This window comes from Hydra vulgaris, chromosome 03 (genome assembly GCF_038396675.1).
Source record: "Hydra vulgaris chromosome 03, alternate assembly HydraT2T_AEP".
Lineage (NCBI taxonomy): Eukaryota > Metazoa > Cnidaria > Hydrozoa > Anthoathecata > Hydridae > Hydra > Hydra vulgaris.
In genome coordinates this window covers 32,183,398-32,201,500 of record NC_088922.1, presented here as the reverse complement: position 1 = coordinate 32,201,500, position 18,103 = coordinate 32,183,398, and the positions used below count along the sequence as shown (strand labels likewise).

General features: G+C 28.5%; 1 protein-coding gene across 4 annotated transcripts in view; it reads right to left on the bottom strand.

Moving 5' to 3' along the window:
• Positions 1–5,540: 5,540 nt before the first annotated feature.
• The window catches only part of LOC101237079 (uncharacterized), an 83,943-nt gene continuing 71,380 nt past the window's right edge, over positions 5,541–18,103 (bottom strand). For all 4 annotated transcript variants that reach the window (XM_065792931.1, XM_065792933.1, XM_065792932.1 and 1 more), the window contains 6 exons: positions 12,907–13,097; positions 12,763–12,833; positions 12,604–12,686; positions 6,930–7,991; positions 5,914–6,216; positions 5,541–5,824 (listed from right to left, as the gene is read on the bottom strand). In XM_065792931.1, the coding sequence (XP_065649003.1) occupies positions 5,693–5,824; positions 5,914–6,216; positions 6,930–7,991; positions 12,604–12,686; positions 12,763–12,833; positions 12,907–13,097 (1,842 nt within the window). In that variant the 3' untranslated portion in view covers positions 5,541–5,692. The remainder of the gene's footprint in view (positions 5,825–5,913; positions 6,217–6,929; positions 7,992–12,603; positions 12,687–12,762; positions 12,834–12,906; positions 13,098–18,103) is intronic.

The following is an 18,103-nucleotide window of genomic DNA, read 5'->3' as shown; positions in this document are numbered from 1 at the left end:
ACAAGGAGTAGACAAACACAGTCGGAAACCATTCAACAAGGTTCAGAAATGTTTAAACTCTCTAGATTTACGATTGTACTGTGAATCACTCTCTCGAAGTAGCCTCAAAATGTTGTCCCCATTAAGATATATTGGACTTTGAACGTCGTTACCAAGTACAGTGTACACACTGTCCTAGCTAACGACGTTCTAAGTCCAATATATCTTGATGAAAGCGCTCGCCTTACTCCTTAGAGTAAGCGCCCATGTTTTCCTTGAATTTGTTGAGATGTGAATCAACAATATGGACATTTAGAGGGATTCTGCATCCCATTTTGGTGTAATTCTTTATGAGAGTCTGCACCAATTCCACATAGTTTTCAGCTTTGTGATTACTTAGGAAGCCCCAAACATCTGCAACGAAACTGCTCCAAGGCGCTTCTTTCTTCCCGAAATCCTCACATTCTATGATCATCTTGACCGGTGGTCTGACTAATTTACCAACCCTGACCTTAGCCTCGGACAGCTTTGGAAAAAGATCTTGCAGGTATTGAAATGCTGCTGACTCCTTGTCAAGAGTAGTGACAAATTGCATAATGAGACCTAACTTGATGTGCAGTAGCATGAGCACTTAATGAGGTTCTATCAGCGGTTCCTACTTCACATTGCTATACCCAACAGAAAACTCGGTCCGTTGTGACCAGTTTTTTGTGCGATAATACGCCTTAGTGTCACGACTGTCCTAGAGAAAACAAGAAAATTTCGTAAAACCTCCTTGAAGACTCATGAAGAATGATACCATTTTCAGTCACCGATGACCTCCCATCCATAATCATCAAACTTTATTGCACTCAGTAACATTGTGACACTGATGTAGTCCTATTTGAGATGCACAGATTGGGCCATCGGGAGAGACGGGTATTTGTCTTCATTGTGAAGCAACACAGCTTTGTTTTTTAGTTTTATCAGCTCCGGGATCGTATTTCATATCTCCAGTATCCGCCTTGCAATCTGATACGCTGCTGTCTCCTAAAGATTGCTGATGCTGCGTTGGAGGAATTGTAACAGGCAGATCAGGGCTGTATAGTACTTGGGCGATGGAAGAAGGTATGTCCAGATAGACGATCTGAGGGGCATTTGCCGTTTCGACGATTTTTTGGGTTTGGGAGGTCAATTTTTGGAAGCAGAATTTGATCTCCAACAGTTAAACGTAAAACCTTGAAGATAATAAACAAAGTTGAAGATAAAAAAACCTTGGAGTATATGAATAAGGTTCGATTGATAGCTCAATGAAAGCTACTATTCTTTTCTCATTTTTCTCTCAAATTTAATATTATAAAAATGAAGCTCACAGCGCACTCAATTTTTTCCCTAAATTTAACACACTAAACCCAATTATATGACCTTATATCCGATCTAGATCCAACCTTATATCCGATCTAGAGAATTATTTAGTTACTTAAAAATTTTCAGATCCATGGGTGCAAAGTTCCTACAGCCAGATCTGCCTTAGTTTCCTCCTAGATACGATCCGACAGTAATGCCAAATATTACCAAACAAAATAATGAATTTTTACAACAATTTATTCTTGGTTTGGGTCAAATAAAACTTATTAAAACAAGTGTGTGCTTTTTAACTATTAGTTTTATAATTTGTTACAATAATATAAATTATAAAATGTGGGATGTGGAGAAAGTTAAAACAATAAATATTTATGCATCATAATCATTTTTAGAATTAAACTATCTTCTTGTCATTAAACTTTTTTGTTTTTTTAAATCTAAGCCATGTCTATTCTGTAAAGAATAAGCTTTTTTTGAAACTTCAGAAACAAGTACGCTCAACAGACTAACTGTGTAATGGAAAGTCCCAGCCAAGAAAACTAGGATTTGGTCTGCATTAAATCATATTATGAAGTTCCTGACAAGATAAGCTCTTAGAAGCAAAAGGCTCATAGATTAGTTGATAATCAGAAACTAGCTCTTTCTATGTATCACACTCAATATTCAAATTTTCTATGTTAGGAATTTTGTTAACACTAATGCAACCATAGATTTATCAACTGGGGCAGCTGGAGGATCGTCTCGACATTTTAATATCAGCCTAACTGCTCTAGTTCGTTCATCTTCCAAATCATCTACAAGGAAAGATAAGCATGAAAAAGGACATAAAATTTCAAAATATGGAACGATTTTAAGAACGTGTTTGTCTGCAGTACACAACTTATGGCAAAACTTCATAAATTACAACTCCTTGAAATAAACTAGATCTACATTGAAAATTTATGAAAATAAATTAAAACACATCTAAGCGAGAAGTAACTATTCAGTTTACCTTCAAGTGTTTACTTCCAATATTCACATGTGAAATACGGTACCCAAGATTTGTCTTGGTCCCCGACCGGCATGCCAAAATATGCCTTGTTGGCCTCACTCATCATACAACTTGCTTCCACGGAACACTTTTTCGCTCTTGTCTTTATGAGTTGTCCGCACACGTGGCAGAATGAATCACCTGAATTCAAACAGCCATTTGATGTCATATCAAATAAATAACTTCTCGTCAACTACAATTCGTTATCATTTCAGTCTGCAATAACACCACTTGTGCTTTTATACTTTTGAACAGCTACTTTTGGAACGTTCTAGAAAGTTCTGAAAGTTTCTTGAAAGTTCTGGAGTTCCTTGAACTTTCTAGAGTGTTTAGGAGAATTGTAGAAACACCTGGACAACTCTAGCAATTAAGAAATATTATAGGAGGAACCATTGATAAGTGAACTTTTCTAGTTTAAAAGTGTTTTTTTATTAACTAGAGTCTCTACTTTGTTAATGTATTAAATCAAAATAAATTAATTCTAAAGTTACTTTTGCGTAGAACTTCATTTTTTCATTATCAAGTCATGAGAAGCGAATTCCCCAATTACGGGGCGAATTCGTCAGTACAACTTAACTAATTGAAAAATACATCATTTGGGCGACAGACAAAATTATTTATTAATGGTAAAGACAGCTTATTTAGGAGAAAAAAGCTTTAATATAAAACATTATTTTTGAGGTAATAGTAGGATGATTTCCTTAATCTAGAATAGTAAACCCCTAAATAATATAGATAGAACTACTAATAGCCGACAGATAGCTACAAATTGATGCTCATTGACTGTATCTTAAACATTTAAGTCAATCTTCGTTTTTTTCTTCCCAAACAGCTGCATAAACGCAACATAAGCCTTTATCAGTTTTGTTTTTTAGAATAAAACCACGGCATAAACTTTAGTGATCAGAATTATCTGAAAAATAAGTCTACTATGTTTTTGTTTTGACTGATTTATCTTTTTCACTTCTGTTTAGCACAGACCACATTTTTTATTGTAGCCTTTTTAGCAGGAGGCTCCTTTATAAACTTAACATTATCTGATGATGTGGTAAGAGCAATATGGCGTTTTAAGTGAGTAGGTTTGCTTTTTTTTTCGGAGAAGGTACAACAGTCCTGAAATAAGATAAACTTAGGTCTGGTGAATTGTCGTTTTATTAAACACCTTTTTTTTTGTATTCAAAGTTGGTCACTGGATTTCTTTACGGATGCAAACCGCAATGGTAAAATGCATAAACAATCAATTCTCTTTTTGTAAGTATTTTAGATTATACATCGTCGCTCCAAAACAAGTCCATTTTGGCTGTCCTGAGAAAAAGACGTTTTAAGTTTTAAATTTAATTACTGCATTTGATTTTTTTGATTAAATCTACTTGTTTTCAGTTATTTATTATATGTATTAAGTATTTTAAACCAAAAAAGTTTTTTTTGCCAAAAAATGGACTTATAATAGTTTTGTTTTGCACCAACGATGTCTCTTAATTATTTTTTTAGGAAATAAGATATTTGAATTTTACTCATAGTTGCAAAAGTTGCATTCTTTGTTCCATACTTTGTGAGATGACTTTGGTACACTTAAGGAGTATTTTAAACCAAAAAAATTAGCGTAATGAAAGAACTTAGTTCATCTTAAAGTATTATTTTTTCTTTAGCGACGAAGTTGCCCCTCATTGGAGAATGAGCTAACAATCATAACGTGACGATTCCAAAAGAAAAAACATAGCAACTTAAATTGTTATTTAAAAAAATACTGACATTGATCTATCAAAAAAAAAAAAACAATAATACTTTGCGGTCAAAATATTGCATATTTTGATTATTTTTTGACGACGGGCATTTAAACAGAAAAATATTTTTTCAACTTAGATGTTTACACGCAATATTTAAAGAATAATCGAAGGAAAATATATAAAACCTTTATTTAATAATATTCTACAAATATCAGTTGAAAAAGTTTCAAAAAAACCTAGTAAATTGATTTTTTAGTTTTTATGCATTATTATTATAAAGCTGAATCGCATAAGTGACGAATTCATTCATCAGTGACGAAATTCACAAATAAGTGACGAAACACCGCATTAGCCTACGTTTCGTTGATTGATTTGTTTCTAAATTTATTATAAAACGAGAAATCGTGAAAACCCAAATTATAGTAATTGTAAAAAGTATCGAAAAAGGAAAAATTATGACCGATCAAATGTCTATTGTAGTAGAATTAAATAAGTGTTTCCGTTCTGTTCAAGTAAAAGACAAAGTTTCAAACATATATATATATATAAAAAATAGATTCAAGTAGAAATATTCAAATCATTTGGAATTGATTTGGTACATCCTTTTCTTCTTAAACGATGCAATTCAGCAACTTAAAATTCAGCAATTTTATATCCTTTATATTTGTTATTTAAAAATCTATAAAACGATGAAACTCTAATTAATATTTGAAAAAAGACTATAACGCCTTTTTTTAGTAAGTTGAACTACTACAGATATTAGAAAGAAATATTACAAATATTAGAAAGAATCATTGGTGATAGTATAATAAAACACTTAATATTAAACAAGCTATTAGCAAAAGAATAGCGTAGTTTTCTGAAAGTAAAGAGCTGCTACACAAATTTACTAGAATTTCTTGACATCTTAACAGGAACATTATTTAATGGTATTCTAATTGATGGTTTATTTTTGGTGCTTATTACGGTGCGTTCAGAAGTCCTTACGGTCTTATCACCGAGGAAAAGTATTTAACTACGTTCAGGCCTTCTTCCTTACCAATGTCGGTTAAAAGGCTAGAGCCGGCGTCGAACCTCAAACCTCTCGGTTCTGACCACTGCGCTACGACTGCACTTACTCATTGGAGTTGTAAACCAAATTTTAGAAAGCGCTTGACCATATATCGAACATAAATTATGTGCTAAAGTTTATGCCTATGTTATTGTTTATATGCCTTTGCATGGATTGAATCATTCTTATTGAATAGAAAATAAAGAGCGGTTATGGGAGAATAAAAAACAGATTGGGTTGGTTATTAAGTGATAAAACATTTGTTCGTGATTAAAAGGTCAAATATTTGTATTTTCCTGCCAGCGTCCTTCCTTTTAAATTTGATCCAAAACATTAAATTATACACCCTAAAACTAGCGATGATACTTACAAACCAATAAACTATTTAAAGGGAAAATAAAAAGAAACATTAAAAAATAATGAAAATGTTAAACAAATAAATAAAAAACACTTCTACTTATAAAGAGTTTAATCCCAATAAAATATAACCGAAGAATGCGTAAAGCCGTAGAATCAATTTAGAGTCAAATGACACAATGACCTTGACACAATCGAATCCCATTATCTGTTAAAATTATCGTTTACATAAGATATGACTCGGTTAGCCATTTCTTCATTGTCAAACAAATTTCCTTCTTCATTCAGTAAATCTATAAAATCGCGATAGAGGATTCTGGATACGTTTATGTAATTCTAAAAAATAAAATTTTTGTTTAACATTTGACGGTTTTTTAAAAAGAGTTTTCTTTATTATTTATAAAAAAAAAAAAAAAAAAAAGTACTTCACGTGGAAGGAGTTGCGCGTCCATCAACTTAGTACATTGCTTTTGTATCTCTGAATTAATTAACTTCATTGTACGTTCGTTGGCATCATTCATTTTGGCATCAGAAGTAACACCATATTGTGGGGTTGGACATATAGTCATTTTCATGTTTGGTTTCCCATCTTCTATAAAAGAAACTTTTTCGGATGTAGGCATATCAACAAATCTTTGTTTACTAGTAATTAAAGGACAAAGCGCCTTCTGAAACCGCAGTTGGCTGTGATACCAACGACGTATGCTCACAATTGAGATTTCAACATACTAAAAATAAAAAATAAATAAAATGCGGCAAGTAGAAAATAGTGAAACCGGATTAAGTTACAAAATTTTTTTTTCGAATTTGAAAAATAAAACCTAAAAACCTAAAATATTATAAAAATTAATACAAAGCAAGTAAAATTCTCCAATTGATATTTATCTTTTTTTTCTCTCTCTCTCTGTTTCGATTTGTATAAACAATATTTAAATATTTAAAGAAAAAGTTGATTAATTAAATAGTTTTGAAATAATTTGAAATTTTTTGAATATTTCAAAGTGGGAGTTAAACTTTTTTGTTTTTTTAAACATTTCAAAAAGGGAAAATTAGGATTTCGGATGTGTTCTCTTTGGTGTTAACCTGGTTTTTTATTGTGATACCATAACTAGGAGGATTACCATCCAAGGTTTATGAGCTCTTACTAAATTGAGAATTGTAGGATTATATCTAATTTTTCTTTTCTTAAATAACTTGTCTTCACCATGACATGACTTGCCATGAATATACTATTGTTATTATTATTATTATTATTATTATTATTATTATATAATTACTGTTACTATTATATGCAAGTACAATCTGTATAATACATAAAAAATATAATAATGTATATTATATAGTAAATTCAATAGAGATTTAAAAACTGTAATAAAAAGAAATTGTTGAGATAAGCAATATGAAAACTCACATCTTATTTAAATCTTTTTAAAAATCATACCTCATTTGAATCTTTTATATCTAACTGCGGACTGAAGTCATTAAGAATCTGCAAAATGTTTAACTTGCAATCCGATTGAGATTTGTTAATATTAAATAAGTCTTTTTTTTCTGAAGGTACACATCGTAACTTAAGAGTTCCAAGCTGAGATGTATTTAAAGCAAGTTTTTTAAAATGGTGTTTAACAAACAAACTAATTTCTCCTTTCAAAAAGTCACAACTTATTTCTAAGCAAAGTGGATCAATATTTATTTTGTAAAACCCTCCTTTTAAACATTTTTCAAATATTTCTTGGGCAAGATTTTCTTTATCATTATTCATAAGATATTCTAAATACGTTCTAGTTGTTATGGAGTAGACATCTAGGTTATTATTTTGCATATATTTATATACTTCTTCAGAAAAAGAAGCATTTTTTAAAAAGCACTTTGCACACATCTCATTTAAAACCTTCTCTTGAATCGATGAAGATAAAGGATAAGAGGAATTAACTAACTCATTATGAAACTGCCAGGACAACTCTAGAAAATTTTCTTTACATAAACCATAAATTATGGAGCTTGCTGTTTCATTTATTTCATTATATTCTGATTCTGATACATAAATATTATTACTCAACACGTTTTGTTCAAATAAGTTATAACCACTTTCAAAATCATTGTATTCAGTACAAACTTTACAACACATCAGAAGTACATCACATTCACTCAAATCTATTGATGTATGAATCTGAATTCCAAATGCTTTTCCACATCTGATGTAAGGTATACATTTTTGATCAAGAAAATGAAGAACATTATATGCTTCCTGAAATTTTGAAAAGGTTAATAAACTCTTTATCAATCGAACACCAACTTGACCCACTGTCATTAATGCAGAATCATCTAAACGATCATTTATTAAGACGTTAGAATTGATTTGAAATAAGTCATAATTGTTTTCACACATTGATATCCCAAGAAAGATAGCTTCAACAACTGATCGATCATTTGATTTTCCACTCTTCATAATTTTGTAAAATAACTTTGATAACAAATGAACATTGCCACTACTGCATGCTAACTAAAAAATAAAGTATACCAATTTAACTTTAATAATTTTACAAACAATTTTATTAGCTTATTTTAATTAATTGCATTATTCTATTATTTATTATTATTATTTATTTATTATTCTATTATTTTATTTTTTTCTCTTTTATTTCTATTCTATTTTATTTCCCTATTATTTATTTTATTTTTTATTATTATTAAATTTTATTTCCTCAATGTGTAAATTAATAATAATGATAATAATAATAAAAAAGAGTTTCATTTACTTATTCTAAAATAAAGCAGTGTTACTTAAACTTATAAAAAAGAAATTAAGTCATGAACTTTAGCCACAAAAAAGAAATGTTAAGTCATGAACTTTAGTTAAAAAAAAGAAATGTTAAGTCATGAACTTTAGCTAAAAAAAAGAAATGTTAAGTCATGAACTTTAGCCAAAAAAAAAATCAATTATGAGTACTCAATGGTAGAAACACTAAATATAATTAAATATAGAATAACTGAAATATAGATGACCTAAAAAACATTGGAAACAACTCTGAGCGTGTTAACTATAATTAAATATAGAACAACAAGGTGAACTCATTCAAAAGTTAACAATTGAGTGCAATATTAACATATTTAATTGCCACGTTCCCGTAATACCTTAATTCCCCATATTATAATTTCACCAAGAGTAAACAACAGAGAGACTTCACTGGAAAAATATAGGAACAACCTAGATAACCTGTAATCTACTCTACATTGTCAACAGCTTAAAAGCGAGCCTTGATAGGCTCCAAAGTTGCTCACAACTCTTTATAGCGGAAGTTGCATTATGAGCTTCACAAAAGCTGTCAATAATTTGACTATCTGCATTTTGTATTGTATCAATTTTTATTACTTTTGTCATAAAAAGTATATACCACTACTACTTTTATTAACTGCTGACTTTTTATGTACATTATTTTTATTTTGTGCAGCACTCTATAATATACACTATAACATACATACAAATATAATATACAATATAATATACATACAAATGTAATTATCTTATACATACAAATGTAGTTATTTTATACATACGAATGTAGTTATTTTATACATACGAATGTAGTTATTTTATACATACGAATGTAGTTATTTTATACATACGAATGTAGTTATTTTATACATACAAATGTAATTATCTTATACATACAAATGTAGTTATTTTATACATACAAATGTAGTTATTTTATAAATACATATGTAGTTATTTTATAAATACAAATGTAATTATCTTATACATACGAATGTAGTTATTTTATACATACAAATATATTTATTTATAACTATTAAAATATGTACAGAAATTTTATTTCTTTGTTAAAAAAAAAAAGAAAAAGAAAAAAGAAATGTTTGTTTACAAAATAAAATTTGTTAAATTTGTATCAGTGTTGACGAAATTAGTAAAAACCAGCTACTAAAAACCTGCAATTATAATATTTTTTGAATTTATTTTTACTTTCTAACTTTAACTATAAACTCAAAATAACAACTGTAACAATAATAAATATAAATATAACTGTAACAATAATAAATAAATAATAATTTTTATTATTTTAATAATATAACTATATAATTATAATATAACTATATAATATTAATATAAATATATAATTAACAACATTTTAATAATAGAAAAATATAAAATATAGCTATATCTAATTTAACTATAAGCTTAAAATATATAAATTATATAAAATCTTTTTACTAATGAACTTTTATATTTTGTTTAATGAACAAAAAACTTTTAAAATTTTATATAAACTTTTTTTATTTTTAATGATTAATAATGCTAAAATGTTTATTTTTTAAAAAAAGTAGCAAATTGTTGATTAACTAAAAACAAAAACATGCCTTACAGTGGTATTACAAAAAAAGTTGGGGTATGAGAGAAACGACAACTTTAAAGATGAAAATATAAATATTAGTCTTGTTGTCTCAGTGTCTACTATTTTAAAGTGTTTATATATTATATTTAATGTTGTCTAGGAGATACTTCCAGTAATTGAAAAAATGAAAGTCGAATTTCAAATTTTCAAAACTTACAGTCAAATCACATCATGGTCTCATCAAATCTTTTTATCAACTACTGTGATGTTATTTGGTTATGAATAAATTATAATATCAATTACCCATGTCACATCATTTAATGACCTCGAAAAATACTAAAAAAACATGGTTAAATCATTATATTACAGCAATCCTGTAATGTAAAATTGTTTTTGTATTATTTTTTTTAAAGGAGCATACACCATTTTCCTTATCAAAAACAAACTTTAATTTTACATTATAATACAACAAAATCATATCTAGAAACAAATTTATTTATAAAAAGCTTGAATATTCATAATCTGGGGCTATCCATTGCAATTGAGTTCTCAAAAAAACACTATGGCATTTTCTGCAGGTATACTATAAAATATTACCATTCTACTGCCAAATTTTAATGTAAAAGCGGTGTCAAATCTACAATCTTGTTACAAGAAATGGCATATGTACAACCTTGTTACAAAAAATGACAAATCTACAATCTTATTACAAGAAATGGCATATGTACAACCTTGTTACAAAAAATGACAAATCTACAATCTTATTACAAGAAATGGCATATGTACAACCTTGTTACAAAAAATGACAAATCTACAATCTTGTTATAAGAAATATTGAATCTACTAATTTGTTACAAGAAATATAAGAAAATGTTTTTTAGGCTATAATAAGTATTCAAGTGTTACAAATTTTTTAGGTTTCCTTACTTTATACTAGAAAAATATAAAATATAACTATACTACATATTTTATATATAATATATATAGAGGTGTGCAGATATAATATATATAGAGGTGTGCAGATATAATATATATAGAGGTGTGCAGATATAATATATATAGAGGTGTGCAGATATAATATATATAGAGGTGTGCAGATATAATATATATAGAGGTGTGCAGATATATAACATGTCACGAAAAAAACGTGTTTTTTGCGACATGTTTTTAAAAAACATGTCGTCCACCAAAAGAAATAAAATGTTTTATTCGAAAAAAACTTTTTGTCAATATAGGATGTTACTATGTTACTATGTTTCTTTCGAAGAGTTTATTTTGTTTTGTGGATTTTATTTTGTTTTGTGGACTCTTAGTTCTTTATAATCATTTGCATTTAATATATAACTAAAATTAAAAAATATTCATTTTTCTCAATAAAGATACCTAGTAAAGCAGTAAAGTCAAGAAACTTTTTCTAAAAACCTTAGGTGAAACAATCAACTCATACAGTTGCATATATTGTGGAAAAGTTTATTCAAAGAATACACAAAATTTACTTGTTCATGTTCATAAGGGAAACAAAATACCAGAAGAGTTGAGAAATGCTGTTGAGAAAGAAAAATAGCAGGAAAAAAAAGCAAACAAAAACTGATAAAGCAGTTAAGTAAAATGATTATATTTTTTCGCCTGTTGTGCTCTTGTCAGTGGAGACTATTTAAATATTAGGAATATTAATTGAAATAATAAAAGAAAAAAGATTGCTGCCCCATGTTGGCATGGGGCAGCAATCTTTTTTCAGTCAACGTGCCACTACGTTGACAACATTCTCAGTCAACGTAGCGGCACTTCCTTGTAACACAAAGCTATAAGACAGTCGATGTAGCAACACTACCTACCAAGAATAGCAGCAGGCTATAAGATAGTCGATGTATATACCAGGCTTGTGGTACCAAGCTGGAGCTATGGAACCGGAGCTCCAATAAAAGGTTAAAAGGTAGGTTTAAAGTTAAAAACTAAGGCAAGCTGTGTATATGACTTGTTATTGCGCTTGGCCTAAGAGTTGTTGATTCAATAGGTGAAATGCGAAAAACACGTGTTTTTGCAAAAAACACGTGTCTTTTGAAAGGAATGAAAAGCGTAAATAAAAAACATGTTTTTTACCCACCACTAAATTTTGAAAAGTAATTTCCAGTATTTGAAAATATATTTCTATAATATATATTTTCAACGTACTGAAAAATGCTTGATACCTTTTTTTCAAATTTGTTGAAACTTACTGTGTACACCATAATTTTACAAAAATAACATACTCTTAAATTATTATATAGCAAACTTTGAAGCTAAAATTTATATATTACCAAATAATATACATGTATATAAAAATTACTAATTAATCAAGTTAGATTGCATATAATTAACTTTATTTATATGTTTACAAATTAATATTTTTTATTTGTATTTTACCATTTCTTTATTTAATTTTTTTTTTATTGCCATAAATTTTTATCAATTAAAAAATAACATTTTTTGACATTTTTAACTACTTCAATTTAAACTTTTAAGCCTTTACTGAAATATGTCAAGTTAACTAGTCCCAACTTTAATATTAGAAATATATGATAGCCCTTTATATTCTTTCTCTGTAACTGACACCATCTAGCTATTTTTATAACTCTTAGCATAGTTTGAGGTTGCTTGCAACTTTTTGGAAATAAATTTTTTATAGAGTATGCTTTATTGCTATTTTACTTATAATAACAAAATTTTATCGCTAACAATAATATAGCTTTAATAACATAAAAAACTCTTATATAAAAAAAAAGATACCGTTAAATCTGGTAACAGCTTTTTGATAGGCTTTTCATAATAATCTACATCCATCTCATTGTTTTCAACAGATTCAAAACCATCTAAATAGTGTAGAATTAAAAAAATTTATAAAATAAACATAATATTGGTTCTTAATGCAAGTTAATAAAAAACTACCATTTAAGCTACTTGGACTAATATTTAACTCTCTGGTTAAACTACTTGCTTGCGGTGTACTGCTTGATGACCTATAAGGAAGAAATGATTTTAAAATTGAAAAAAATAATCAATAATTATTAAAAAAAAATTTAAAACATTGACCTCATTGAAGGTATTGGATTATTTGGTATTTTGGAACATTTTATGCACCAGTAATCTGCGGGACGAGGATACATTTTTCTGGTCAAGGCATAAATTTCAATTGAAGCATCTGGCTTTGAGGTCCACTCTTCTAGATAATATATAATTCTTCTTAGGTCTCTTTGTGACAGTATAACAGAGCATTGAAAACACTAATAAATAAAAACAATACGCAATTAGTGGAAGGATTAATTTAAGTTAATATAAAATTGAAGTTGTAAAGTTTCAAAGTTAACCGTTGTTCTCCAGTATACTTTAAATAACACTTTTTTACTTAGAAGTATTTTTTTATTGTATTTACCTCCCAGAACTATAAGGGCTACTACGGTTAAGGAGGGAACTAATTTTTATTTGTTTTAAACTTTGAAAAATGTTACAACCTTTTAACTCAAAAACACAGGATTTAAGGAACAAGGGCATTGTGCGGAGAAACAAAGTGATCACCAAACTTGTGTGTTTACAAAGTGAGCGCTCTTCCACTACACCACTATCGCATTTATGTAATTGACATACATGTTGATACATGGTAGACAATATGACATACTATCAGGATTTTGTCTAATAATCTTGTCTAAGGCCACCAACTTGATTGATTTGATGGATCAGGTTGGTGGTGTTTGCTTGTGTGCACATAATATTTTAAGGTTAATTTTTGATGTTTTTGAAATATTGTTAGTTTGGTTTTTAGAGAATATTCAGATATTGTATACTTACTAATAAAGGTTCATTTTAGCCTAAGAAAAATTCATTTTAAAAGTAAAATAATTTTTGAATAATTAGTTGTCAATTTCTTAAACAGAAAGGACACAGTATAAGGTACACAGTTTGGAGTTAATATACTTTGGTGCATAAAGACTGTGATGTTTTGAAACGTGTCACAATAAAATTACTCAATTTAAATAGCTTGATCCGTTTGCAAAAATCAAAGAAATAGCAGCTTATTAATAAAATAAATAGAAATAAAAGAAGTTTTAATAAAAAAAAACTTCTCTTCTCTATTAAAACTTTGATTTTATATTATGGACTGCAGAGATTGTTCAGCAAAAACTCACAAAACTGTTTTTTTGTTAAAACCCAGCCCTCAAGCAGCAATTGAAAACACTAAAATTGTAAACATATTCAACTTTTTGTAAATTGTATAATTTTAACTTTATTACAAATCTAGTATATGCATAGAATTTGCTATTTTTGTTTTGTAAAAAATGACAGAAAACATGCTTTTTTAAATAGAAAACAACCTCCTGGCGCCAACTGAAGATATCTAAAATTTTGAAAAAAATTTGGCACAATTACGATTTCTTTATTACAATTTAAAACTAAAAAAAAAATGTTGTAATTGTAACATTAAATCCAAGATGATAGTTGCAGAAAAAATCTTCAATACTGTATGGTTGATAATGCTGATCATTTAAAAGTTACTTTGCTGCTAATGTTTTTATTTATTTTTTATTGTTAAAGTAACAGTTCTACCCAGTGTATATACTTTGCATAATTTATCACGTTTTGTAAGATTTCTTAACCTCTTCTTTTTTGAGATTTGTGATTTTTGATTATATGTAAGGTTTCTTGATTTTTGTTATTTTTTTGTTTTGAATATACATTTACTTGGAATAAAAATATTTTCATAAATTTCTGAATTTGCTGTAAAAATCTATTGTGTTTCTGTAAATTTCTTAACATTATACGTGCTCACAACATTATACATGGCAGTAGTCATAACATTATACATGTTAGTTCCACACAGTAATTTATGTGTGCTTTTATGTTTGCGTAATAAAGTACATAAACCCAAAATTTTAAACAGTATTTACATAATAACACAAACATAAGCTAAAACAGTATTTACACAATAACACAACATCTATGTGACAACACAATGCTGTATAATTCTGATTCAGATATTGCTATATGCGATAGTTTTGATGAGCTGGCATCAAAAAAAAAAGAAAAGAAAGAAAAACATAAGGCAAATATGAAATTATCAGTTGTTTTTGTTTTATTGTCAATACATAGTAATTACAATTTATAGACTCATAAGAAAGACTAAGTCTTGAGCTCTTCTTAATTTAAAAGTTGAAAATATTAAATAACTTAATAAGCGAGATATAAGTTTATATTTATATAATGAATCTAAATTTATAATTTAATTTGTAAATTCAATTGTTTGTTTCTTTTGTATTTCTTAAGAATTTCTAAATGAAAAGTAGAAAGGTGGAAGTAAGGAAGAAAGCAAATCTAAAAAGCCACAATGTAAACTTTCAAAGCTTTTAGTCAACTGGCTGAACGTAGAGAAATTAAAAACATGGTTAACAAAAAAAAAAAAAAAAAATCAACAAGAATTGTAAAATAGATGTAGCCTATTGTAAAGCATCTAATCTCTAACATCAATTTATCTTCTATCTCTAACATCAAAGCATCTACCCAATTTCTAACATCAAACTATCTTCTATCTCTAACATAAGTGTGATTTAGAGAGGCATTCTGATACAAAAATTCGTAACACGATAAAATTAGTGAAAAATGAGCAGTTACAAAAATAAATGGCTAAAAATGATATGGCTGTAGCCTAGAGTATCGATTTTCATTGCAGAGAACAAAATGGTTTTATCCTTGGCCAATAAACTGGTATACCTGATGAAAATGATATCAGCAGACCATGCAAACATCTTCAAGATGTCATGGGCAAGACAAAAAATTGGTAGTCTTATAAGACAAGGTAATGTTTGAAAAATAATTCTCTTTTATTCTAATGTACTTCATTTCTTCCCTCAGGCATTCACTGCTCGTGTGTGACCATTCGGCGAATTTTATATATGTCAGAACTATATATATGCCAAAGTTTATAAATAATATTGGGCCTAGCCCGCAAGGGTTAGTGTTACGGTCATCGAGCACGACTATTTTCCAAATCACAATTACTGTCACCGCGGAAGAAGTTGTTTGTCTCTGGAAGACGCATGGGCTAGTTTTTCAGTCATAAGTCAGTTATAAATCCATGCGTAGGTGTTTAATCCATCCTGGTTTTCTGGAGTATGACTGGGCTGGCTTGGTATAGTTAAGAGATAAATCTTTTACGCTGGTTACTAACAACACAAGACTCTACTGAACGACATAGACAGCACGGACTTACACTTTACACCTATACACCCTTATGCACATATAGCCTTTTTACATCTTTTGCATGCTTTTTGTTCTTTTATATGATAAACTATCTTTATTTGAACTCATTCTTATTTAGGTAATATTTTCTTTTAATATATAGTATGTGGTTGGAATGTTAAATGCAGATTTGTATGTTATGTATATGTGGTTATCATGTGTGATTGTTTTTTCATTTTAGGATTCATATAAATATATATGAGCGATTCTTTTTGACTAGCGGCTTTCGACATGTTTTGTCGATGGACGTCTTTTTGTTTTTGTTATGGTCTCAAAATTACGTTTAATTCGGACCATAGAGAAAGCTTTACTTTTTTGGAAACTTCGATTTAGATATGGTCTCAAAGTTACCTTTAATTCGGACCGTAGCGAAGACTTAACTTCTTAAACAATCTTTTTCCCGCCTCTTACATCGTTTTTATATGATGACTAATATCATTGCTTTATCACCCAAAATAATTTTTTAACCACTCATTTGGCTTAAATTTATCTGGTCTTATTTTAGTATTTAGTTGATCTTATTACAATATTCTTTGGTGTATGATTTATCCACTGATTTTCATGTTGTTACTGTTATCAAGGAGCTTTTGTGCTATATTATCGTACGTTCATTACTTGGCTTTATTTTAATTTTAACAGACACAATTTTCGTCATTTATTATTATTCAGAGAATTTCTTATATCCTTCACTACATGTTTAAATCTTTACATTTTGCAGGCGATATATATATGTTTTTTTCTACTTACTAATATACTTGATTTTTAGTTATGATTTTAAGTTGCGCGGGTTGTTTCATATTCTTACACGTTAGATTGGTTAACAAAATTCGAATGAAGTATCTATGACAACATTAGAGTTTTTTGAATACTCTATTATGTTTTATTTTATTTTAAAAGGGTTTTTAATAGGGTATATTGCCATTTGATTGTTTTTGGTATATTTGTGCTGGAAGTACCTATGTGGTTTGAATGGTCTTAGGGAAAATTTATTAGCATTTTCTGTTTACACACTTTAGTTGTTTTTAGTTTTGTTTCTGGCGTTTTTATTTGAATTTTAATTTATTGTACGTAGTTTTTTCTACCGTTGGTATGGTAAGTGATTTATTTAATTATTTTTACTTATATTGTGCAGTAGATTAACACTTTTCATATCATCAAAAAAATATTAGTGCTTTACAAATTTGGGTATGGTTGGGTTTCGGTAATTTGTAGTGAATCCTTTTTTACTGCAGTATAGAATAGGCGTAAGTCGCGGGGTAAAGCATAAGTGGCGAAGATTGTCTGACGGGATAAACTAGTTATAAGTGCTGATCCTCATCGAAACGCCAGTAATAATAGACGCAACTCTGAGGAGATGTTTATTACTTAATCACTACACAAATTATGTTTACACATTGGCATTAATGTTTTTTTTCCATTCTGAGGCTCTTCATTATTGTTTGCATACTTTTTATTTTTTAAGGTATTTTTTGTTTTATTTATTTTTTGTTTGGTGTACTATTATTGTTAGTACTGTTTAGGTGCATTGTCTGTCTTATTTTAAATATTCCTCTATTAATCTTTATTTTTGTCTTGACAACTGTCAAAATATGCTTTGTTTGAAAAATAATTCTCCTTTATTCTAATGTACTTCATTTCTTCCCTTAGGCGTTCACTGCTCGTGTGTGACTATTCAGCGAATTTTATATATGTCAGAATTATATATATGCCAAAGTTTATAAATAAATAATTTTTAACATCAAACTATCTTCTATCTCTAACATCAAAGCATCTACCCAATTTCTAACATCAAACTATCTTCTATCTCTAACATCAAAGCATCTACCCAATTTCTAACATCAAACTATCTTCTATCTCTAACATCAAAGCATCTACCCAATTTCTAACATCAAACTATCTTCTATCTCTAACATAAGTGTGATTTAGAGAGGCATTCTAATACAACGATTCGTAACACGATAAAATTAGTGAAAAATGAGCAGTTACAAAAATAAATGGC